The 26,999-nt window shown below is 44.6% G+C and overlaps 1 protein-coding gene across 1 annotated transcript in view; it reads left to right on the forward strand.

Annotated features, from left to right (window-relative positions):
* Positions 1-26,999, forward strand: part of CDKAL1 (CDKAL1 threonylcarbamoyladenosine tRNA methylthiotransferase) — a 2,392,744-nt gene that overhangs the window by 35,699 nt on the left and 2,330,046 nt on the right. Inside the window, exon 2 of the mRNA XM_086965147.1 lies at positions 20,272-20,444. Coding sequence (XP_086821273.1) covers positions 20,275-20,444 — 170 coding nt within the window. The 5' untranslated portion in view covers positions 20,272-20,274. The remainder of the gene's footprint in view (positions 1-20,271; positions 20,445-26,999) is intronic.

Consider the following 26,999-nt stretch of genomic DNA (forward strand, 5'->3'; position numbering starts at 1 on the left):
CATTGGGTAGGGGCATTTTCTATCTGCACCTGATCCATTTCTCAAGCAACGTTTGCCATTCTGCGTATTCCTTTCTTATCCACTACTTTTGGCAATTTAACCAACAAATTTACAGGGCATGTATTTCTAGCCTCATGCAGAAGGTTACTCGATCTTTTGCCTCTACATTTTACTTTCCATGGCTTATGTGTGCGTAGCTGCCAGTTCTCAAACCACCCATGATACCATCTTTTCACCAACATTAACCTTTTTGAGATATACACAGAAGGGTTTCCCACTTCTCCCCACCCTCCGACGTCTCCTCACCAGCTGCATGAGTTGGAGAAGCCGCTCTAAAAAGAGAATGGAAAAGGTGAGGGCTGAAAGTCCCACATATGGAAATCTATTATCTGTCAAAATAATCACAACATGCAGTGCACTGGCTTGATGAGGGAGACCACTCGGACAAAAGATTGCTACTTGGATCATATGAGGAATATACTATAGAAGGCAAGGTTGGGGGGGTCCCTGTTGTGTACCTTTATTTGCGGATAGACCCCAAGCAAGACTAACAATACAGAACAACTGGCAGCGAGAAATTGTACACAGATGTGCAGTGTGGCGAAATCCAGATGGTGTGAAGTAGGTGTCTAGTAACTCACGTATATGGTGCAATACTTTTCGCTAAGGCTTGTTCAACAAGAAAAAACAAAAATAACTAGAAAATTCCTACTCTTGGGTTTGGGGCTAGCTAAACGCAGAATAGGTATTCATTGGCTGGGGCCGAATCTACATTCATAGCTGGATGGGCTAGAGATGTAGTATTATACCTAATGAGACTAACTAAAAGGGACAATAAACTAGTGCATAATCTGGTGCTGTGTGCTGAGATGATTAGTTAGTCAACCAGACCCTCCAGGATTTCGCAATTTTCGCGGTTTGCCTCGAAAAGCACTTTTGTAAAAATGCCGCGATTTTTACAAAAGTGCCCGCGAAATCGGCACTTTTGTAAAAATGGCGGGATTTTTACAAAAGTGCCCGCGAAATCTAGACATCCAGACCCGACCCAAACCCTATGAAATGGCTGTGTGATATGTTTTATTCCTATTTCATTAGGGAAGATTCCTTCAGTAGGACATGAATAACCCATTTTCTGATACACTATCTGATAATCTCTTAATATACTTATTAAGGCTTCTGCCTTTATGTCTGATGGCCTACCATCACACACAGGTAATGTGTTTGTAAAGGTGGTAAATCAACTGCTCTTTTTCCCTCTGATCAGTTTCGAACGTGAAAGGTTCAGCTAAGGGAAAGAGAACAATAGCTTCACTTTCACAGGTAGAAATTGCACTTTCACCCCCCCCCCCCCCCCCTCCCCAGTGCTCCAGGCGCCCTGGTTTCTAGCTAATATTTCCGAAGGAAGAGAGGACGGAGACCAAGTTCTGAAGGGCGTCTTTTTGGTATCTTACGCAGGTTTTCAATAGATACATTACTCCCCAGGGCTGGTGGGTTGTATGTGATGCACACAGAAAACTAATTTGATAGAATGTGGGCCCACGGGCCTTATTTACTAAGAGTCAGTGGCACAGAAGAGTGGAAAGTGTTTACTAAACATGACACTGGTGTTTAGAACACGGAACTAATACCAAGATAATATCAGACGAGACCTGTGATTGGTTAGTCACTGACATACACGCTGTTGCTGTGAATTTAATATGTCTAACACACTTTCTCTGTAATTTCCTTTAAAACTAAAAAGTGTGTCACTTGGTTTTGTAATATGTCTAGTTGACAACTGGAAGGAAAACCATCTACATGTTTGCGATTTTTCAATTTTAATAATTCACTACACTTAATTTCTGGGCCTGAGAGAAACATTAATTAGGTGAAATTCATCAAATTCAGGAATGTTTCATGTCACGAAAATTTTGGAGTTTCTCGAAATTACACATTACTGCATTTTATTTTACCCGAGCACACCATAACATGTAGCCAGATATCGAAAAGCCATGTAAGTGACAATAAACATATAGATGGTATAATATTATTTTAACGTCCAATTTTTCAATGAAAACCAGTTCCATTGCATTAAAGTGGAAGTGTACGCATCAAGTCAGAATATGGTTTAATATTGCATAATGAGGTGAAAAAAGCGCCAGCCAATGAAAATATTTGATGCTAGACCAGGAATTTGCAGACTAGCCAGGACGTGCATCTCCAATCCATACACAGTACATGACGCGATGACATAGCCATCAGCCAATCAAAATAGCGTGCGTTGCATGATGGAGCCCATTGTTTGCAACTGAGGTTCTGACACACGCTACCCTCCTACAGTCAATGGCAGATTATTTCTTAAATTACATGTATGTTGGGGTCTGTGATACCCTTTTTGGGACGAACATAATTCAGAAAAATTAAGAAAGAAAGATAAAGCTGTTGTACTGCCTGTTTATGTTTACATCAGCTATTCGACTCAATGGCGGGCCAACACACACAGACCACAAACACACCAGGGACCAACATACACAGACCACAAACACACTGGAGCCCAGCACACACAGACCACAAACACACTGGGAACAACACACACAGACCACAAACACACTGGAGCCCAGCACACACAGACCACAAACACACTGGGAACAACACACACAGACCACAAACACACCAGAGACTAACGCACACAGATATCTGTGTTTGTTGTAGGAAAAACCGCCAAATAAAATGCTGCTAAATTGCCGCTAAATTTCCATTTTTGTGCCGCTAAATTTGCTAATCCATGCCGCTATATCCTGGGGGTCTGGTCAACCAATCATCATATTGGCCATGTACAAAGGCCGAAATGGTTGGGAACCCTAGGCTAGTCTGGAGATATAAAGGGGGATGCTGGCCATGAAGATTATGCAACATGTATACTTTGAATGACCAGGCGTGGCCCAATTGGGTGTGTACTTATAACAACTGCCATTTATTGATACGTGATATTTTAACTGATGTAGTTTGAACTGCAGCTTTAAACTATGCTGAAAGTGGTCAGTGTTCTGGCCGTGGGACCTTAATGCAGACAAAGAATGTAAAACATGCAATGGTTTATGATTGGTTGTTCCATATTTTTTTTATTTTTTTATTTTTATTTTTTCTTCATTGTCTGGTTCAAGTTTACTTTATTTGGAAAACATACAGATGAAGTTGGGAATCAATTAAAAAATAATTATAAAAAAGAAGACTCAAATGTATTGTCATGTTGCACATTTGACATAAGTAGCTCATTCTACAGGCACTTTTGACATGGGCTCATTTTTATGGGTTCAATGAGCACACTTTGGTATTGTCGAGCAGAGCAGCACTCTGTTGCTCAGTTTAATGATTTGGTTTTCTGGTTATGCCTTTTGAATTTGGGTAGCTTATTGTTTCCTTAGACAATTTGGGTTGTGAGCATAATATTTCTCCAGTATTAGGGGTGTCTTTCATAGATTCACATGCTTGAATATTCCCCGTCGTCGAAGTGGGAGTCCCACGGTGCATAAAAATAGCAATAAATGCTAAAAATATATGTATGTAAGAACATAACATAAGAAAAAACTAGAAGTAAATACATAAATGAAACCTCCAAAACAATTCCTCCATAGGAATGCATGATAGAGAAAGAAAACAATTGTAACATATCACTGTCATTATGTAGTCCAAACTACAGCCAATCAGGCGCCAGCACCATCTAGAACCTTCTCCTCAGAAGCTCAAGCCCTCAGATGTTCTACCGCACGTCGTGTGAAAGGAGTCTCCCTGAGCTCTGCTCAGTTTTTTCCTCAACTGCTTCTTGTTTCCTGAACTTTAAACATGTCAAGTAAGAAGTCTTTATTCCGACCTTGCTCTTCTTGTGGGAAGTTGCGTCTTTTTAAGGAGGACCCCCACAAGAAATGTATTTATTTTCTCTACCCTGAGCATGAAGTTGGCAGCTGCAAGTTTTGTAGAACCTTTTCTAACAAGACTCTAAAGGACAAAGAAGGCCGTCTCCTCCTTTGGCTCCAACGTCTTAAAGACAAGGATTCAGCTCTGTCTGATGCTGAGAGTCTTCAATCTGGACCCTCCTCTGCAGCCTCTAAGCGTGGTAGTGTGCAGGATATGAAAGAAAAAGAAACTGGCCCTGCCTTTGGCCTCTGTGGTGTCCCCACCAGCTCCTACTACTGCTACGCCCACGAGACCTGGCTCTCAGGCGTCTTCTGCTGCCTCACAGCGTGTTTCCATACCTAAACATGCTTCGTCGTCGACGGGATTGTCTACGAGCGTTCCGACGACGAGATCTGCAGTGTATACATCGTCGACGACTACACTGACGACGACGTCCGCTTTTAGCTCGTCGGCGACGGTCTCGTCGACGGCCTCTACATTGACGAGTTTCTTTGGCCTTTCAGACTGTCTCGTCGACGATTCCTATCACCTCGTCGACGAAGAAACCAGCCTCGTCGACGAAATCCATCAAAAAGTCTTCAACGTCGACAAAAACTCCGTCGACGAAGACTCCGTCAACTAAAGCTTCGTCGACAAGGGCTCCGTCTACAGGGGTGTCCATGCGTCGACGACTTCGTCGGCGGCTTTGCCATCTAGAAAACTTCTGTCGCCGACGGCTCCATCGACGACGGCTTCGTCGGCGAGCTTACCGTCGACTAGGGATTCATCGGAGTCATCTTCATCGGCGGCCATTTCAGCACCGTCGACGATAACGTCGACGGCACAATCATCTTCATTTGCCTCGTTGCCTCTAGTGCCTTTACCTTCTTCAGTTTCTGCATCTGTCGGCACCGATCTTCCACACCATCGCCGACCAACGCCATGCCACCAGTTCTCTGCTCCTGATCCGCAGCCTCCTTCACCTATGTTTGCCACTACCTCTGAGCCCGACTCGGACTCTGGCAATTATGTGGATTACACTTTCGGGGCGGCCCACAGTCCGCTTAATCTCATCATCAAATGTCAAGATTCCGGCAGTGACGACGAAGGCGGCGACCAGGAGTCCCATGCTGAGGAACAGTTTGTCCAAGTTTTAATGGCTACTTTGCCTTTTTCTTTGATTTCAAATCTCCAGCATATGCTGGACGACTACAACCAGCGTTTTCCATCAACGCCGCAAGGTACTCCTAGACCATCACCAACTGCGACTGTGACCGCTCCGCCAACGGTTCCGCCACCTTTACCATCGACGCCTTCACCCCAGGTTCAGACGTCGGTCAAGATTCACACAACTGTGTATCCACAGGATGCGGATGATGAGGCGATTCCTGAACGGGAGGACGGAGAGGTCCACGATGACACGGATAATGATGATGCCTCAACCGGCATGGTTGAGTGGGACAACTACCAAATGCAGATGCCCTCCACTACGCCAGGAGAATCTGGAGATTCCCCTCCAGTAGATATTGCCAGTTTTCATCTGTTTATGGATAGAGCGGCTCAGCGCTTTAAATTGCCAAGGACACAGAGAGAGGAGGACTGTTTTCTCTACGATTTCAAACATCAGCCTTTAAAACAACTCCACACGATTCCAATAATAGATTTCATATGGAAGGAGGGAGTTAAGCTCATGCAGGCTCCGAATTTGTTACCTGCCCAAGTGCCACGCCTTGAGAAGAAATATAAGGCCCCAACTGGTTCACCAGCATGCCTGGTTTCTCACCCAAAGCCGGATTCGGTTGTAACTCAGGCAGCACTGTGTCGGGCCCGTAATCCAGCGTCTCCAATCACCACCACTCCAGATAGAGAAGGTTTCGCCTAGACGCCATTGGACGAAAATTCTCCACCATGGCTTCCACTACAGTACGGGCGGCGAATGCCTTGGCCATTTTGGGCCGCTACGACCGGCAGATGTGGTCGGACATATCTGCCCTAGTCGACCTCATCCCGGATGCTTCCAAAGCTGACGCACAGCAAATCCTTCTGGACGGACAAAGAGCATCTGAAGAGATGATTGACTGCGCAGTCGATATTGCGGGCACTGGTTTCCGCCAGCTGGCTAGTCCGGCTGCCTTACGACGCCAGGGTTGGTTGAAGGCCACCTTCTTCCGGCAGGAAGTTCAATCCAAGATCCTTGATATGCCATATGATGGTGAATCGCTGTTTGGGTCCCACATTGACGAAGCTCTGGAGTCCATTAAGAAGGACACTGATACGGCTAAATCACTGGGAACTTTGCAATTTCGGAAACAGCCATTTCGGGGTGCACCCGGACGCGGGACTGCTTCCACTTTTTGAGGCGGACAATCTCAATTTCACTCCTACAATCAGAGCAACCAACGTTACTCTTCCAATCAACAGCAATCAAATCGACAACAGGCCTCAAAGCCCTATGGGGAAAGTCATCCTATCGGGGATCCACTCCCAAACGCCAATGACTTTTGTCATCCCCAAAGTGTTGGAGGTCGAATCTCTGTGTTTTATTCTCAGTGGTCCTCCATCACCTCGGACCGCTGGGTTTTGGACATTGTGCTGAAAGGTCATACCTTAGAGTTCGTCAAGATTCCTCCTCATACTCCACCGTCTGGCCCGCCTCCTCCCCATCTCAAGGAGCTTTACCATCAAGTCCGTCTTCTTGTTCAGAAAGGTGCAGTCGAAATGGTTCCAGTGTCTGAGAGGAGAGGGTTTTTACTCTCGTTTCTTCCTCATACTCAAGAAGACGGGAGATTGGCGACCAATTCTGGATTTGAGGGCTCTCAACAGATACCTAAAGAGCCAATCTTTCCGCATGCTGACACTACTGGAGATTCTGCGTCTTCTGGCCAGCGGGGATTTCATGAACACCATAGACCTTCAGGACGCATACTTTCATGTCCCAATTCTCCAACAGCATCGAAGGTACCTGCGCTTCAGGGTGGGGCAGACACATTATCAGTTCAAGGTTTTGCATTTCGGACTCCGCTCCGCCCCTCGTGTGTTCACGAAGGTGTTGGCTCCTGTGGTGGCTCACCTACGCCTCCAAGGCGTCCACATTTTTCCATACCTGGACGATTGCCTCCTCTAGTCTCATTCACGCCATCAACTGAGCCAAGACACTCTTCTTTGTCAAAATGTGTTTCAATCTCTCGGCTTGGCCATCAATGTTGACAAGTCACAGTTTGCACCAGCGCAAACCAGGAATTTCTTGGGAGTGTTCTTAGACACAATGCTTTCAAAGGCATTCGTTTCACACGAACAACAGAAAATCCTCCGCCTGGTGTGTCTCATTCGATCAAGGCAGTCCGTTTCTGTCCGGACATTGAAGTCCTTTCTGGGGATGGCATCATCTTGTATTGCACTGATCCCACATTGCAGACTGCGGACCCGTCCCATTCAAGAGGAACTGGACGTACAGTGGCGTCAGGTCTCTGGATCTTTCAACGACCAAGTGGCCGTTACAGCTCGCATGAGAAAGGGTCTGTGCTGGTGGGCACAGCCGACCAACCTGGCGACTGGAACATCCTTCCTCGTCAAAGCGCCAGATCTCACGCTCACAACGGACGTCTCTCTGGACGGCTGGGGTGCTCATCTTCAAGGTCTCTCCATCAAGGGCAAATGGTCTCCACCGCAACGCTCTTGGCATATCAACAGGCTAGAGTTGATGGCGACCTTTCTGGGACTCAAGTCGTTTCTTCCTGTAATTTAAGGGGAGTCAGTGCTTATTCAAACGGACAATACCACCAGCATGCACTATGTGAACAAACAGGGAGGGACCAAGTCTCAACGCTTGTCTCGACTGGCTCAGTCGATTTGGGATTGGGCTCTCCGTCATCCGATAACCTTGACGGCGGTGCATCTTCCGGGCGTTTCAAACATCCTGGCAGACTCCCTGAGCAGGTCCATATCGTCGACACACGAATGGGAGCTGCATCAACCGACTCTGGATCTTGTGTTTCACCGATGGGGTCGCACATCTCTAGACCTCTTTGCGACACCAGAGAATCGGAAATGCCTGTCTTACGCAAGTTGGCATCCCCACCCCGGATCGTGCAGGAATGCCCTTTTGATCGATTGGTGCGATCTATTCGCTTACGCCTTTCCACCGATCCCGTTAGTACCACGGGTGCTGTGGAAGATGCAGAGGCAGCCCTGCCACATTCTATTGATCGCCCCTCGGTGGCCCAGACAGGCGTGGTTCTCGGAGTTGATCCTTCTGTCCCAGTGCGAGCCCATTCCTCTTCGTCCTCGTCCAGACCTCCTGACGATGGACAGGGGCCAGGTTTGCCATCCGGATCCATCCACTCTACAATTGTTGGCATGGAACCTGAGCACCTTGAGTTTGCAAACTTAAATATCTCGCAAGACTGCAGAGAGATCCTTGCTCATGCTAGGGCTCCGTCTACCATCAAAACTTACAAACTCAAGTGGAAGAGATTTTGTCATTGGTGCTTGGCAGCAAATGTCCATCCAATCCATTCTACTCCGGAGCAGCAGCTTCCGTTCTTTTTTATTCTAGCTCAATCTGGAGTCTCGCATGCTACCATGAGAGTTTTCCTAGCTGCAATCTCTCGCTTCCGGCAAGATGGCTCCTCATCCCTCTGCTCGTCCAGGATTATCCGCCAGTTTTTCAAAGGGCTTTTCCGGAGGTTCCCGCCCATTCGGCGCCCTCCTCCACCGTGACATCTCAATGTTGTTCTGTCGCAACTTATGAAATCACCATTTGAGCCCATCTATAGGGCGGACATTAAGTTGCTCACCTGGAAGGTTGTTCTTCTTCTTGCTCTTACCTCATCTCGTCGTGTGAGTGACCTCCACGCCTTTACTATCAAACCGCCTTATCTTCAATTCAAACCTGAAGGCGTGGTGCTTCGCACCAACCCATCTTTCCTACCTAAGGTGCCTACGGACTTTCATCTAAATTAACCTGTGTTCATGAAAACTTTCTTCGCTGAGCCCAAGTCTCTGGCTGTGCAGCAATTGCATTCCTTGGACATCAAACAATGCCTTAAATTTTACATTAGCAGAACTGCCTCCTTTCGCAGGTCCGACCCAACTGTTCATTGCTTATGGACGACTGCGTCAGGGGCATCCAGTTACCAAGCCAACGATTGCCCGTTGGATTTCTTCGGCCATTGCCTTCTGCCATCAACAGGCTGGCAAGGCTTTGCAGTCTTCAGTGACGGCTCATTCTACAAGGGCTATGTCTTCATCCACCGCCCTATTTGTTGGTGTGCCACTTCATCAGATCTGCCGTGCAGCGACATGGTCCAGCAGGCACACCATCACCAAGCATTACTGTTTGGATGCCATCAATGAGGCGGATATCGCAGTGGGACAGGCAGTACTTCGTCATCTTTTCAAATAAGGTGAACCTCTGTTCCCTCCTTTCTATTTTTTTCAATGATTGCTATTTAAGCTTCCATGACAGTATTACTACTGTCTTCGAGCTTTTCCAGGTTGTGCTTAGCAATCTCATTGGAGGTTACTGCTCTCTATTCTATTCAAGCATGTCAATCTATGAAAGACACCCCTAATACTGGAGAAGAACAATTGTTACTTACCTGTAAACAGGTGGTTCTCCAGTATTGGTGTCTTTCATAGATTCACATGCGACCCAACCTCCTCCCCTCAGAGGCTCTCTTCTCCTCATGCACTCTTGGTCACTTTGGTGCTACGAAAATCTGAGGGCTTGAGCTTCTGAGGAGAAGGTTCTGGAGGGTGCTGACCGTGATATGTTACAAGTGTTTTCTTTCTCTATCATGCATTCCTATGGAGGAATTGTTTTAGAGGTTTCAGTTATGTATTTACTTCTAGTTTTTAGGTCTCGCGGCCTATCAATGCACATGCGCATTGAGCGGAGCGAGAATTCAAGTGCTCAAAATGCTCGTCAAACCAAGGGCTTTTTGGTGCGGTTTTCTTTGAGTTCACGTGAATCATGTGACCAAACAAGCACGCGCATCAGCCTCCCTCCCTCCCTCCCTCCCTCCTAATTGCATTTTTTCACGGCCGCAAGCACATCAAAGGGCTTCTCCCAGCGTGTGCTCTGCGGCTTCTCCTCCCCTAATTATTCATGGCTGGCCGGTGGCCGGCCGTACTTTCAGTTTCCCTGCCGCTCTTGTCTATAATAATCCCTGCAGTGGTTTCCCTTCTCTTTCATACTCTTCCCCTTGTTTCATATGTCTTCACTTTCAGCAGTAACAATGGTGGCTGCGCAGCTTGCCAAACCGTGAAGCCTGCTTTATGGAGGTCGCGATACAACGTTCCTTCCCATAACCCCTCATCCATCGTCCACGCTTCATAGTTCGTAAAGCACAGCCAAGCAGTCCGGCACCCCACTTTTCAGCAGTGGTGACCGCACACGTCACTCATGGGACCATGCCATTGTTTTTATTCTCAGTGTGCCATGCACGCTTTCACTTTCATTTTTCATTGTTATGGTATTCAAACGGTTTGGGAATCAGCGCATTGTACTTTCTTTCCAACAATTAAAAGGAAATGGACTGTTCTGGTCCTTTGGTCACGCTCTGCCCAATTCCCCCACTTCCCTTTAGCTTCATTGTATTCTTACGCACTTTCGTCACCTTAGCTCGAGAGATGTCCCGAAAAGTTTGTGCTGTTCACTTTCCCAGCTTTTTTCTCCATTAACCACATCTTTACTTCATACCTCCGCTTTCTTTTTTCTTCCACGCCCTTTCTACCTTACAAGTCTCTCTCCTCGCTTTACAGTGCCTTATTCCAATTAGACTAGTCACATTTCATAGAGTCCGCCTCTCCCTACTCCCTCTCCCTAGCCTTATAGTTTGGCATCGCCTTTTTGGTTAGCTCCACCTAACAACCCTCTGCTTCTTTCCTTCTGTAGCTCTGCCCACAGCCCTTAAACTACCTCTCTGTAGTACTTCAAGTACTTAACCTCTTTTCACCTCCTGTTTGCCTTGCTCCTTCCTGATTTCCCCCCCTCCTCTCCCACCCTTACCACCTCATCAGCTGCTGCAGTGCACTGTGTCAGAGGACAACATGGAGGACGCATTTTCCTGGTATTGTTTGGTTGCTGCAAGGACCCTGGGAGTTTGGGAATTGCAACCCAACTGTAAAGGTGAGCGTCTGAGTGGACAGGCATGCTGCAGGTCGTGGCTGCAGAAAACGGCGGAGAGAATTCCTGAGAGGTAAGAAACGGAAAACCAGATCTAAATTTTATTGCAGGGTGGCGGAGCGGAGAGCAACAGGGTGGGCGGAGCCCATTTTTCAGCCCCAGGCATTACAGCGAGTGAGAAAGAGAGAGGTCAGTAAGCATGGGAGTTGTTAAGTACATGTTGGCAGTTTTTTAATGTAAGTTACTTTTGACACGTCGCTTCAAAGTAAGGGACCTATATATGTCACAAAGAGTACTTATTATTGCAACTGCTGTCAGCCCTTGCACTACTCACCAGGGTGAGTTTTCTCATTTAACATCGACATGCCCACAATAGGACTTTATAGCATGCACATCACCTGGCTCACATTGTATTCATGTTCGTCATCTAAACTCATTATAAGTATCCTCATAAAGATACCCGAGCCCCCATTTGCCACATACACATTGGCTTCATTAGTAGCAGACCCTGGTGGCGTAAGATGATCACTACTTAACCTAAAGTCTGTAAGGTGTTCTTTAAGGAGGTTTTTGTATAGGTGGTGGGAATCTGAGGGTCATCATCCAATGTTGTATTGAGGCCCTCATGCTCCTAGTCACATTTTCCCCATTCGCCTTCCCAAGTATGTCTGTTCCCTGGAAGTGAACAGACAGCACCAGAACCATTCGTACAAACTGGACTTTGTTTGCATAAGAGTCTTAAGCTATTGTTTTCAATAAATTTCTTTAAATTTAAAAACACAGCACGTTACACTATTGCCATTCTAAATGACAGTGCCTTTTATTTATGTGTTTTAAAAAACCTGCAAGCGGTGCGTAAACACGCACTTTGAACTTGTAGTCATTGCTCATGAGAAGCAAGGCTGGCAGTAACTTCGCTTATTTCACTGGCAGCCTCGCTTCTCAAACAAGGAATATAAGTACAATGTGCATGTTTTTACACTGCTTGCAGGTTTACAAAACACAAATAAAAGCCATTGCCAGTTACAATGCCATTACTTCAAACTCTTGCAAATGCAAGCCCTATTTCATTTCAAAAGTTTGTTTTTTCTTTGAGGATGCTGAATACCAGCAGGACTTAGCTACTGAAAACACTGGGGTTAAGGTTCCTGCTGCAGGGATCTAGTTTTTAGGTCTTGCCTTTTCTTCAAAGGGCTTCGCCCAGCGTGCTCTCTGCAGCTTCTCCTCCCCTAATTATTCATGGCTGGACGGTGGCCGGCCGTACTTTCAGTACACCATTTGCTCAGGACATTGCTTTTTTTTATTTGCATTGCCTTTGCAAATTTGTAAACTTGCTTGCTTGTTGCTTTCACATCCTGCGCTTACAGAGCTCGGCTTCCATTTAACATGTTAGGTTTAAAACCTGCAATAAATACGTGCACGTTCGCGTTGCTGCCTTGCTCCCTCGCCCCAGCTCCTCTGTGGTGCGCGCGCACCAATGGTTTCGAATCCGTGCATTTATCTTTTTCGTCTTTCGTATTAAATAATCAATGCGCAACAGCGACTGAAATTCTCTTTTTGTTTTGTTTCCTGCGTCGGCTCGTGTTCTGATGCACATGTTTTTGCCCTACGCATTCATTCAACAGATGGGAGTTTGTTTGCAGGCAGTTTCCAGCAGCAATGTATTTTAATTTGTATGCTATGAAAGTCCGCCTGCACGTAATGCTTTTGTAATGTATTCATATGTTTTTCCGCTTTGAAACTGTTTCTTTATTTTTTAACGGAGCCATGTTGGTTAATTCTTTTTCGAATTACTTTTCGGTCAGCTAGATTGTAATACCTGCTGACGTCAAGATCCCTTGCTTATCACATAGAATTGTGTGATAGGCGCTAGATTTTAGAAAGTTCCACGAACCTAGTAAGGCCTAGAGGACACAAGTGATATATGCGGCTTCTGCGCATGCTCGTGCTCATCTGCTGCACTCGGTAAACATTTACATGGTAAATACCCTCCGTGCTGCCTCCCACCCGCGATAAAACATAAGTGGTCTGGCAAGCATTATGAAAACAAGAAGGTGCAAATACAGTTTTAGACCTTTTTTAAACGTTATATTGGTGTTAATTTGTGCAGGGTTCTCGTATACATATGTTTTTCCGCTTTGAAACTGTTTCTTTATTTTTCAACTGAGCCATGTTGGTTAATTGTTTTTCGAATTACTTTTCGGTCAGCTAGATTGTAATACCTGCTGACGTCAAGATATCTTGCTTATCACATAGAATTGTGTGATAGGCGCTAGATTTTAGAAAGTTCCACGAACCTAGTAAGGCCTAGAGGACACAAGTGATATATGCGGCTTCTGCGCATGCTCGTGCTCATCTGCTGCACTCGGTAAACATTTACATGGTAAATACCCTCCCTGCTGCCTCCCACCCGCGAAAAAACATAAGTGGTCTGGCAAGCATTATGAAAATAAGAAGGTGCAAATACAGTTTTAGACCTTTTTTAAATGTTACATTGGTGTTAATTTGTGCAGGGTTCTCGTTCACTAACACCTCTGCCCATGTTTCTTTTGCTTGCTTGCATATACACTTTTAACGTGCATTTTTCTTCCTCTTTTTCAGCTATACTTTATGTTTATGGCTATTTTAAGTTGTTAAGCAAAGAAAACCAGCACTGGCGTTGCCAATAGGTTTCGCATTTGGAAAGTTGGAGCTATTGGTTTTGTAAATGACATTTTATATTTATATATTGTTATTGACAATGCCAATAACAATATATATGTATAAAATGTCATTTACAAAACCAATAGCTCCAACTTTCCTACTGCGAGACCTATTGGCAACGCCAGTGCTTGTTTCTTATGTTATGTTCTCACATACATATATTTTTAGCATTTATTTCTATTTTTATGTATCGTGGGACTCCCACTTCGACGACGGGGAATATTCAAGCATGTGAATCTATGAAAGACACCAATACTGGAGAACCACCTGTTTACAGGTAAGTAACAATTGTTCTTACCAATGATTTGAACCATTTTTGCTGGTTACATTATTACTGTAATATTAATTATATTCTCAGAATTTTATTTTGTCTGAGTGCCGTAGGTGGTAGAATGTGTCGCAGCAGGGCCTCTGAATCTACTTGGCCTCCCACTGATCCACCTCTTTTGGTAGAACAAACGCGTCAACATAGCCTCTTAAGGCACACAGTTCTGTATTGGGGAAGCAGCTTGTCTTCAGCTTTATTTCAGACCGTTTCTCTGTCTAGGGACTTGTCCAAAACTAAGCAATCTATGTAACCAGTATTATCAGTTTGTCTCTGGGATATCAGGAAATGGGTATAATAAAGCTCATTGAAAGCAGGAAACTACTTATTTACTTTGACTGTCAGGAAAAGAAACTTGGTCATGGTCTGCTCTTGGAGGGCGATTTTGTGGGGACTTATGGTTAACACGAGAAATTAGGCAAATGCATCTAATATTTGTGGTCAGGTGCAACTGCTTCCTGGGAAATACACAAAAGATGCCATCATGTACTCTGTCTCAGTCCGCTAACGAGGCAGATCTCTTTGGCCGTTAGATCATAGACCTTTCCTCAATTCATCAAAACTGATTTTGACTCACTGGAGGGCACCCAGTCTTGTGTCTCTCATGCAGTTCTCATCTTGCTAGTTGCAGAGCTTCCACTGGCAGTTTAAGTTCAACACATGGTGATTTTTCAATTGTATTTGTATGAAGCTCATAAGGCTGGCTTATATTCATACGCTCTGGTATTTGACAGAACCTAACCAGCGCCTTAGAACTTGTGAAGCATTTGAATATTTGTTGAGATTCAATCGGTTAACCTCATAGATGCTAGTAAACATCCCTCCCCAGTGCTGCGCTGTCCATTGGAACTAGTGCTGAATGGACATCCAATGGTCGTGCGCAGCACTGGGGAGGTAGTGCTGCCGTCGGCCAACGCACTGACGCAGCATTAAGGGGTTAAGGTGCATCTTTCTCAAAGGTCAGGTTGATATTATTGTAACATACACCGCATAATGTTTTGAGACGTCTGGGTCTGTGGTTACAGATTCCCCTCGATATAACTGAGGTTTGTGGATTCATCACAGTTCTTCTGCTATCAGATGCTCCTTTCTGGCCTTCAGCTCTCTGCCAGAGCTAATCACAGATTGAGGGAAATGGGCATTCTATGCATTTTCTTTGTTCAGGTGTTAGCCGTGGCCTTGTTATTGCCTACAGTCTTTGTAAAGACATTGCTTCCTTGCAGACTACTTGACTAATGTGGTCTATTGAGGGGGAGGGGCAGTGAGTGAGTTACACAGAGCCAAGCAGGCAGACTGGAACCATGGGTAATGTAGCCACTCTCCATCATAGGGTTACACTTACAATAGAAGAACTTCTGCCCTTGCCACCCATACCTCACATCGCCACCCCTAACATAGAATGCACACATCCCCACTGATACATTACACCTCACTCGACAACACACGTTAAGACACCCCACCACCACCTTACAGACATCTGGCCGGCACATATGGCTCCCCCCCCCCCATCCCGATAGCTCTCAGACCCTAGCCCAAACTCAGATCCCACCTACACCCATCTCGCCACTCACCTGCAATCCACTCCAACACCTCAATTACCCACACCAACATACCCCCCATCCACATACACATCACCATCTACAACTCTATGCCCGCCCATACAAGATCATTCACAAATCCAGGCTGAGGCACAACCACCAGCACACATATCTCAGCTACCTCCCCACTCACAACCGCTCCTGATCCCACGCCGCATGAGCTACCACATCCACTTACCCCTCTCATAACAGCACCAGATGCTAGTCTGGATCTGATTATATGTCCGCAATCGACCAAATTAAAGAGGAACTCCTCACTGTAAAAGAGATGATCTCTAGACAATCAATGTACATTAGATCAGCAAATAAAACTAGATCAAGTAAGCCCCCAACTTGCCTCCCACTCACCCCCATTCATACTCTACCCTTCTGGAATTCCATGCCAGCCCCCAATCTCCCTACCCGCCCAATACGAAGCATCAACTCACTTTTGGAGAGTGATATAAGCTCCCTTCTACAGTCCTACATACCCCTTCTCACCACCCTCACACACGGCCATCCTGACTATTCCCCCCAACCCACACAGGTCCCCCACACACATCAATAGAGGAATCAACGATAATAATCTTAGAATAATCACACTCACACTCGATCCCACCCCCTTCCCTCATCTCACCACGTCTTAGATGCACTCTTATGAACTGTAGATCGGCCTCTAGACACGCAGTAGACATTGCCGACCTCATCATCGCACAGGAGCTTGACCTGATTATGTTAACAGAAACCTGGCTTACTGAATCCTCCTCGCCCCTCCTGGACATTCTTGTACCACCAAATTATGACATCATCAGACTGGATAGGAGCGGTAAGCTTGGGGGAGGGATCGCGTGCATACATCGCAGCAACATCTCAGTAAACAGAGCCTCATCCCCTACACTTTCCATCTGCGAATACATGTGCATTGACATCAATAGCTCAGGTACTCCAATTTGCTCTTTACACATCATCTATCACCCACCCGGCGACAACCTCACATTCACGTAACACTTCACGGACATAGTCACACGAACACCGGACGACAAAACACTCAAATATTCCTAGGCGACTTCAATCTCCATTGGAATGACCTCAACGACTCAATGGTCAACAGTCTCAAAAACTTCATTTGTGCGCTAGACTTCACCCAAATTTGCAACAGCCCCACACACAACAAAGGCGCAACGTTGGACTTAATAATCTCCAAAAATGACTCCATTCAGCTTGACTCAATCCTACCCTGTGATTGGTCAGACCACCATATCATCACCTTCTCTATTAGGGAAATTATGAAATTTAATGCAGCTCAATCCACTAAGCCGAAGATATGGAAAAGGGATCTGAAAAAACTCAATCCCAACTCTTTACCCGCCTACAGCCATAATCTACTCAAGCCCCCGGGTGGCCTCTCCAATGTTCACGACCTCACCAACCACTACCTTAACTCGATGACCTTGGTTATCAATGAGGTTGCTCCTCTTCAATTAAAGAGAGTATCCTCGAAAGACTAAACCTAGGTACAATGACATGCTGAACGATGATAGACGCTCTCTTAAAACTTCCGAACGTATTTGGAGATCAGTGCCATTCTCCAAGCACCTCAAAATTCTAAGGAAAAAGAGAAATGAGTATCATAGAAAGATCAAGCGCACTAAAGCAGATATTTTCACCCACCAACTAGACCAAGCAAGAAACCACCCCAAAAAACTTTTTGAACTAATCAAAACCCAATCTAAGGATGAATCTCAATGATCACACCACACCGCTCGTACGCAACCCACGTGCAAAGAATTTGCCACCTTCTTTATTCTAAAGACTGAAAATATCAAGAAAGAACTACTCAACGACCTTATCCTACATTCAAGTGTGCACACCAAAACACCCCTCACTCTTCCATCGTTGCCACATTTTGCCACTTCAAAATTGGAACAAAAAAAGACGCAACTTGGTCTTCCTTTCATAGCTACACCGAAGAAGCAATAGGCAAGATCCTCAGCACCCTCAAGCCAGCCAATCACACCTCCGATCCTCTCCCGGCTTACGCCGTTAAAGACTTAACCCCACTGATTCTGCCGCTCTGGAACAAAATCATCAACAGCCTGCTCCATCAAGGCTGCATCCCTGACATCCTCAAAGTAGGACAGGTTTCACCCATCCTCAAAAAACCCACAGTTGACCCCATGGACCTTAACAACTATCGCCTGATTACCAATAGCCCTACTCTAGCCAAACTCCTGGAAAAATTAGTACTACTTCAATTGACAAAACACATTGACCACTTCGATCTTATGGATAAACACCAATCTGGCTTCAGAGCAGCTCACAGCACTGAATCAGCTATGACACACATAATTGATGATGATCTACAAAAACTTGATCAGAATGGATCATGCCTACTCATTCTACTAGACCTCTCCTCAGCCTTTGATACTGTCAAACAGGAGAACCTGATAGATCTGTTGAATCACAGAATGGGACTATCGGGATCAGTGCGTAATTGGTTTACCTCCTTTCTTCAAAACCGGACTCAAAATTCAAGGCCAACCATTCCCTGTCCCAACCCTTGCCAGTAACTTTGGGAGTCCCACAAGGGTCCGCTCTATCCCAAACACGGTTTAATTTATTTATGGAACCGCTCACTGCCCAAGCATCCAACGTACAATTCCACATGTACGCAGATGATACACAACTGTACCTTAAGATACACACACCAGAAGACATCATACGGCTCAACAATACACTTCTGAACACCCAGCCATGGTTAGCTGAGAACCATCTCAAGCTAAATGCACTAAAAACTGAATTCCTCCTTATAGCTCCACCCGCCAAAATACCCCTCTTGCATGACTGGTTCAAACACCTTACAGCACTCAACATTCATCCAACCATCATAGACTCAGCAAAGTCACTGTGTATAACCCTGGATTGCAACCTCAACATGCATAAACATATTAGCAACGCTATAAAGGGGGCAAATTTCCAGATTAATACACTGAGAAAGCTGAAACCCTTAATATCATTCAACGATTTTCAAGACGGCAGTTCAAGGTCTAGTCATCCCCAGAGTGGACTTTGGAAGCGTCTCTCTCTGTCTGTCTGCAGCCAGACTCATCCCAGGCTCGAAAAGAAGGTCCCACATCTCCCCTGACTTAAAAGCCTTGAATTGGCTACCATTGAAAGCCAGAATTCACCTGAAAATTGCCTGCATGACTCACAAAGCCATACACCACAATGCACCCAGGTACCTCACCCAGAAACTGACCAGCTCTGGTGGTAATAGATCCACAAGAAGTGCGGAAAACCTATTACTGAAGCCACACAGATTCATCAAGATGAAAACGTATAAACGATCCTTCTCAGGGATTGCTCCTAGGATCTGGAATGCAATACCCCCAGAAATCAGACTTATCACATCTACGACATTTTCAAAAAGGTAGTAAAAGCGATTCTCATGGATAAATTCACATGAACACTATCTAAGGAAACTACGAGTTCACTAGTGCCTCTACCTATATCTCTTTTATATACTTGATATACCTGTTATTGTTTTGATTTACTGTTTACATTGTGCTATGTATACGCAATTTACCTGTTGCTATTTTGTTGCATAACTATCCCTCACTGATTGTAAAGCGCTCTGATATCCGCAAGGGTCTCGTTCGCGCTCTATAAAACTTTCAAAATCAATAAAATAAATAAATCCACCGCCACTGTTGGTAAAGTGATAGTCTACGTCTTTGCACTACAGAGATTTACATTGGAGGGCCAGTAGGGAGCGTCTAACATAAATTGAAGGTTAAAAAAAAGACTGATGACCATCACCTAGCGCAGCCATTTGTTTGTTTGTCATGGCCTATACTTTGAGATAACATGTTACTTATGTTTAGAGTACCCTAATAGTAAGCAAACCCCTGCTATCTACAACAGACCAATATAACAAGACCTATAATTTTCTTCCTGTTTGATTTTGAGAAGTTAATTGGTCCTTCCAATCGAACTTGGAAATGGATTCTTGCTTTTCACTCAAAATAGATGTAGGCTTGGTCACATTCATTGGAACTGTGGCAATGGGCAGCCACTTGACACTGAAACCATAAACTACTGTTACACCACACCCATAATAATTGCTTTTCATCTGACACCAGCAGTAGGCTTAGTTACCTTGTATTCTTTTGTTCTTGTTACATGGCTAGTGCTTCTTTGGAGCAGATTTAATGCTGTTGTCAAATCAAATGACCGCTAAAGTAGTGGTTGGAAAAAGTAGTTTCGTAGAAAATGGCAGAACTGTGTATTGTAAATAATTCACAGACATTAACCAGTCGTGTCAAAAGCAACATGCATGTAATGGGCCTTCACAGAGCCTGTGTGCTGTGGACATCATTTAGAGTCCAAAATAGAATCCGTTCTTATTCAAATTTAGTTTTTATTCAGAAAGTTATGCTTGAAATGCACTCTTTACCTTATACGGGAAACTATCTTTATCTATTCTCTTTTTTTGGGATATAATTTACTGATGTTAAAAAACGCATATCTTTGCCTCTGTTGTTTGTTCTGCTTTTGAACCTGCTGTGAAAAATTGTGGTTCCACAAAAACTATATCAACTGTCTAGGTAAAAGTAATTGTTTCCTAATGTCTGCAAATGTGCTTTTGTTTTTTCATGATGCAGAAAATGCCTGCTGCTTGTGACTCTCTCATTGATGACATTGAGGATATTGTCTCTGCACAAGACCCAACTCCCCAAGATCGACAGTTTGCTAGAAAGGCTATAGTACCCAGAGCCAGGAAGCGAAATAAGCAGCAGGATGGTGTGGAAGAGGAAGAAGAGCCACCAAGTGACAGGTAAGTGCACATAGGTTAATGATCAGATCTATCTCCAGTAGATTGAAGCATGTAGCAGGCACTTGATGTTTACCCCGAAATGTCCTTATACTTTGTGTTCGACTCCTAGGGTAGACGGACAGTAAAGGTGAATAAAAGTCTATTGTCACTGTAAATCAATAGTACGTCAAAGATGTGTCTTCCATGACTGCTATGTGGTGCACCGTAAAGCGCCCAGTGTAAAGACATTTAATTTTACTAATTGCTTTGAAAGGCAAAATTGCCAGAGAGAAGACTACGAGAGGATTTCCCTCTAGTGCTGAGCCTTTTTTTAAATGTTTGGGGCAGTTTGCACTTAAGCCTTCATAACTTTTGTTTCCCACGATATGTATCCAGATCAAATTGGGATCTTTTTTTCCATCTGTTGGGGACCTTAAATGTACCAGGGGTTTGTGAATACCCCTGGATTTTTTGCTTTCCTAACTGCTGAATGTGTACGATTCAGTTACAGGCATTTACATGTTGTTGAGTGATGAAAACAAAATGACATCCCACAGACTTTACTTCACACACCTGCACGCGAGCAAGATTGTCACATAATTCAATTACCTTTTCTTGACTGACTGCAAGTGAGAGGTGTTTGTAAACACAAATCCCCTTGTAAAAAAAAAATATATATATATATACAGCAATTTGTCTGAAGACAGCCTGACACGTTTGACCTCTCTGTTAAAGGCAGCAAATGTGACGAGACAAATGCATAGCTTAAAGGCATCGTTATTTGTTTCTTGGACTTTTGGGATCCACCGAAAATCGTCTTGAGACCCCCCCCCCAGTGAGTTGTAAAATGTGTTTCCTAAATGAGGTAAATGTGTATGAAAGCGTATATTTTGTTTCAAAATAGAACATGCACAAAAGGTTTGCTGTGCATAGACGACCTTATTCCCAGCTTTCAGGAACAGGGAAGTTGGAAACAAATTAACAAGTTTTACCACAGTTTTTACGATGTTCTAATTGATGGCTGTCTTTTTTCGTATTTTTTGTGGTTTTCGTCTGCTTACAGTTTGTGGGGAAGCAGGTATCAAATCCTTGGGTAAACCCGGAAAGCTTAACATTTCTGGAAAGTAGACAAAATTCGACATCAACAAAGGATCACTTGGGTAGCTCGCTCATGTTTTTTTTGCAAAGAAACTAATAGTTTAACTAAAAATGTATGAAAATAAGTTTGAAAGAATATCAATAGGTGACAAAGCCTTCATCTGTGACTTTTGTGCCCCTATGACCAGTTTACCAAAGTAATAACACGTGTCCGCCAGACTGTTCTGATTCCAGAGATAGTGTTTGTTGATTGTCCGAACACGTAATCCCAGAGCCTTCAACTGACCTGCAACATATGATTTTTCTCTACATCCAGACTATGCATCACTCCTATGGTAAAATCTAAGGGCTGAAAAATGGATATGAAAAAAACTATGCCTTTTTTTGTGTCTAAACTAATGAGTTCAGCGATAGTAGTTATTTATACCTCTTTGAATGTGGGGTAACCCATAATATAATGTGATTCAGAGGGCATTTAGCACAATGTGTTCTTTCTTGCACATTAGCTTACGTTTGGAAGCTAGAAATGGAGATACATTAAATGAATATGCCTCCTTTTCACGCATGCCGTCACCCCGCATTCAATTCGAACGCGGTTGTTTCAAAGACCGCGTTGTAACAACGCATACCATTACCCCGCAAGTCTGAACAACAACTTGCGAAGGGGGGCGCTGGATGTTGGAATAGTATCATTTACTATTCCAACTCCAATCTGTGCGGACAGTGGGGAAGGTGTTCAATTTTAAATCCAACACCTTTTCCCCTCCTCCGCAAGTTGTTGTTTCGACTTGCGGGGTAATGGTATGTGTTGTTACAACGCAGTCTTTGTAACAACTACTTTGTAATTGCATGCAGGGTGACTGCTTGGTTGTGAGGGCTGTTTACCAAATTAAATACCTAAAAACGAATGCTCTACTTTTCTGTGTACTCTCACTTCTTCCAATTAAAATAATATGCCACTTGTGTGGCTGAGCCTGTCTCCTGCAACAAGAAAGTGCCTAAAAAGGGCCTAAAACGCAACAAGTAAATATTAAGATTTTGCATTTCAAAGTCATGCATTCTGGTGATGTGGGTAGCTTGGCCAGTATTCAGGGAAATCTGCAAAGTCCAGACATTTCTGGAAACTAGATGCCCAGGGAAGGCCAGTGTGATGTGACTTTTGTGAATTCTCCAATGTTTCTTCCATAATGCCCTGCAAATTTCAAACTGTATCTAAAATCAGAGTGTAGTCTTATCCTGTGACGCAAAGTCCTGGGATCTGTGGGGATACACAAAAATACCTAGCTCAGTGATACCATTCTTCTCCCAGTAACCCCATTTGTGTGAGTAGGTTTATTGCCCTGGACAGGAACTGGTCAAAACTTTGTCGAAGTGAAGTCAATTTAGTGTCTATGTGGTCTTCACAGGTTAAGTTTTGGTTCGTCCCGATCAAGTGTATCTAGCAAACTCACACATGTGGGTTATATGAATTCTCTGGAAACATTTGGGAATGCATGGTGTTAAGATTTTTGCTGTTGTCAAGAAATGCCTGAAATGTTTGTTGAAGAAATGCGACCAAATATGTTTTTTTTTTTGGATTAAACCATTGACATTTGCAGGAAAGTCTGGATCGCAGACCAAACAGGGACCTGTGCAAGCCACCTCACTCTCCTTTTCCCAGCGTCTGCAGGTATGAGAATTGCTATGGGTAGGTAGGGTTACCTGTGTGTCTCTCATCCCAGTTCCCAAATATTTACTCAACCCGTCAATTAAAAATGCCTACTTTTAAAAGCCATGTATATCGCCTTTTTCGCAGTATATAAACCATTTCCTTTCGACAGCCCTACATATTGTATTCAACCAAGGTGGCACCAGCAAAAAAGCAGAAAGCCTAGGCCACCGTTTTCCTGGTTCAACAAAGAGTGCAAGAGCCTTCGTAAACCACTATCTCATGCTATTAGAACCAACAATGTGATGCTCACCCGGGAATTTAGTAAAGCTTACAAGCTTGCTCAGTTTAGTGCGAAAGGAGAATGGGACCAGAATAGGTGGGACCAAATTAGCAAGGCCTTCTCCAAAAAAGATTCCAAACACTTCTGGCAATCAGGGGGGATGCTAGTAGGCCCCTGCCGCCAACTAACAGTATCTCAACATCAGCATGGGTCGACCATTTCTCGTCACTCTACTCTGGGCCTTGCGTCTCTGACAAGAATGATCTAACAATGGGAGAGTCTATCTTACTGCCACTGACTTCTTTGTGAGACAGGAAATCATGTCCTGTGTTAACTCCATTGTAAGGGCCAAAGCCCCTGACCTGGATGGTATTCTGGGTGATGTTTTTGTCAACGACCCAGAGAATTGGGCATGTTAGATCTTGGCCCTAGCCAACGGGATTGCAGCAGGGGCCCAAGTTCCATCTTCGTGGTAAGGAGCGGAGGTAATTCCTGTAAACAAGAAGGGCGATAGATCTGTACCCTCTAATTACAGGCCTATCGGCCTCATCAATTGTGCTCAGAAGGTCTTCGCACACGCACTCCTCCTGAAAATACAGACCTGGATCATCGATCAGAATATTCTGTCTTTATATCAAGCTGGATTCAGACAAAAATCCAGTACCATCGACCAGGCATTTTGATTTCTTCTATTGAGCTGGAAAACAGTGACCATTGGACAAGGAGGTCTCAATGTAGCTTTCATTGATTTAATGTCCGCTTTCGACCTAGTTCCAAGAGACCAGCTTTGGATCATTCTCAATGAGATGGGCTTTCCTCCCATGATTTTAGCCCTTGTCATCCGCCTTCATGATTCCAACTACGCAAGGGTTCGCTGGAGCAATCAAGGGTAACTCACTGATCAAATTAAAGTCAACAGGGTGGTCCAGCAAGGTTGCCTACTGGCACCTACAATCTTCTCGCTATTCATAAATAGAGTAGTTCAGTATCTTTCTGAGGCCCCCGCAGATGTCCCAACTTTAGGTGGTGACAAAGTGGTCACTCTGCTGTTTGCTGACGATACCTTGCTAGTCTCGAAGACTCCCAGTGGACTACAATTGCTATTAGATCGATTTAAGGCCTTCTGTGACTCTCGGGCCTGGAGGTCAATACTTCCGACAAAGCTCTTAATGTTGAACCCACATAAGTCATTTAAAGAGAAGTTAACATGGGGGGGGGGGGGAGTCTCGCTGGAGAGAGTGAGTTCTCTTGATTATCTAGGGTTCACTCTCTCCAACTACATGTCCTTGAAGCCCCAGATAGCGAAGTGCACCCTGCAACAAAGATGGATATGTGGGGGCTATGACCAACGAGCATGGGTTCTCTCATAGAAAACCGGTAACAGCACCTCGCCACATAGGAGTGCAAGGCAATAAGTTCAGTATTGTATTGAGCGAAACTGTGGGGATTTGAGAAGCTGGAAGGTATGATGACCATAGAGAATATGTTTTTGAGGGCCCTAGTTTTGCTCCCGCGGAGTACCCTTCTTCAATCATTAAGGTTGGACATGGGACCGGCTACTATTGCACAGAAGGCCAAATTACGCTCCCTGTTCTGGCTTCACCTAAAATCAACACCCGAGCTGTCTACATACGCTACTGCCCTTTATGAAGTACACCTGCAACAAATGATGGACGGAATGCTGAATGATTCAACCATTCTCCCCCAGTCAAGAGATCTCTGTTAAATCCATTGTTCTTTTGCCCCAGTTTCGACCCAGCAATATGCAGATCAGTCTTGACCCTGTGCCTCATGGGAACAGTCCAGACCAAACTGCCAAGCCAGGTCCTCTATGGACAAGAAACGAGCATCTTGGGACCGGTGTCACCCTTCATCAGCCAGGCTAGCTTGAATCCAGTGGCACAGTGAGCAAGGGACACGCGTCCGGGCATACCCGTCCCAATTAGGGCGAAAAGTGTAACTGCAATGAATGATGGCCGGAATGCTGAATGATTCAACCATTCTTCCCAAGTCAAGAGATCTGGGTTAAATCCATTGTTCTTTTCCCACTACGCCACCCCAGTTTGGACCCAGCCATATGCAAATCAGTCTTGACCCTGTGCCTCATGGCAACAGTCCAGACCAAACTGCCAAGCCGGGTCCTCCCTGGACTGGAAACAAGCATCCTGGGACCGGTATCTGCGTATGTCACCCTTCATCAGCCAGGCTAGCTTGAATCCAGTAGCACAGTGAGCAAGGGACCCACGTCTGGGCATACCCGTCCCACATAGGGCGAAAAGTGTAACTGCAACAAATGATGGACTGAATGCTGAATGATTCAACCATTCTGCTCCAGTCTTGAGATCTGGGTTAAATCCATTGATCAAGTGCAGGCCTTTGATCGTTTCAAGAAGATCTCCTGGCTTCAGGGAGTGATGTATTTTTTGCACATATTTATTAACTTTTTTAAATTATGAATCATTGCACTTTTATGGTCGCTGACCGAAATAAAGTTTATGATGATGATGATGGTATTCAATATCCATTGGGACAAAACTACAAATGCAATGAGTGTGGATGTGGCTATATCCTGAGTCATGCCTCCTCTTTATAGAAGATGGTGTCTAGCTTTCTAGAAGCATCGAGGATTCTTTCTTTCTTTCATTTTGAAGCTGCTAAATCTGACCACTATATCTCATGGGTGTAGGGACCCCTCAATGCGGCTGGCCTACCCAGTGAGCAAGTTCAATGGAGATCTCTTGCAAAAGATCTGTTGAAACACATTAGTAAGTAATGCCTCCAAGTTTGTGCCTTCTGCTCTCTCTGCGTTGATAAAAGCACACAGTAAAGTGTGCTCCACAGGAAACACAGCTGCATTTAGACTACCACTTGAGGACTTATAACATGCTGTTTGCTAGGACTCCTGGGTCTTAAAACGCTTTATTTCACATTCATGGCTTGTTCAATGAGAGTACTTTAACAAAGTCCAGGAAGCTCTTATCAGCAACCAAAACAAAGACTTCATATTATGACCTTTAAGGTTGTATTTATCTTTTCCATTAAGTTCTGTGTGTGGCTCAGGAGTGAGAGAGTTATTTTAGGCCTCTCCTCTGGGAGATCTAGAGTTGTCTTACGCAGGAAATCGGATGGTGATAAAACCCTCTGGTGTCTGCCTCTGAACGCATCACCCCTCCATATCTCTCTCATTACTCATGGTAACCCCCAAACAACCTTCTTGCACTAATCTCAGAAGTAAAAAGTGCCTGCGGAGTGTCTCGACATCTGGGGCAGACCTGCACCGCTGCATCATGTAGTCTGGTACGATATGTAGGAAAAAAATATGCATTTAATGTCTTTATCCACTATCCTGCCTCTGACCATCTGGCACTACAGATCTTTTCATTAAAGCATCAAACAATTTGCAATTAATCATGGGCCATTCACAGGCTGCTCCTTAAGGTTAGAACCCATGGGGGTCAGGCAAAGTTTACATTTGATGGGTTCATCTTACTCTCTACACTTTATAATTCTTTTTGAGGAATTAAATGAGTAACCCAGTGCAAGAATA

Source organism: Lissotriton vulgaris, chromosome 4_1, assembly GCF_964263255.1.
Source record: "Lissotriton vulgaris chromosome 4_1, aLisVul1.2, whole genome shotgun sequence".
NCBI lineage: Eukaryota > Metazoa > Chordata > Amphibia > Caudata > Salamandridae > Lissotriton > Lissotriton vulgaris.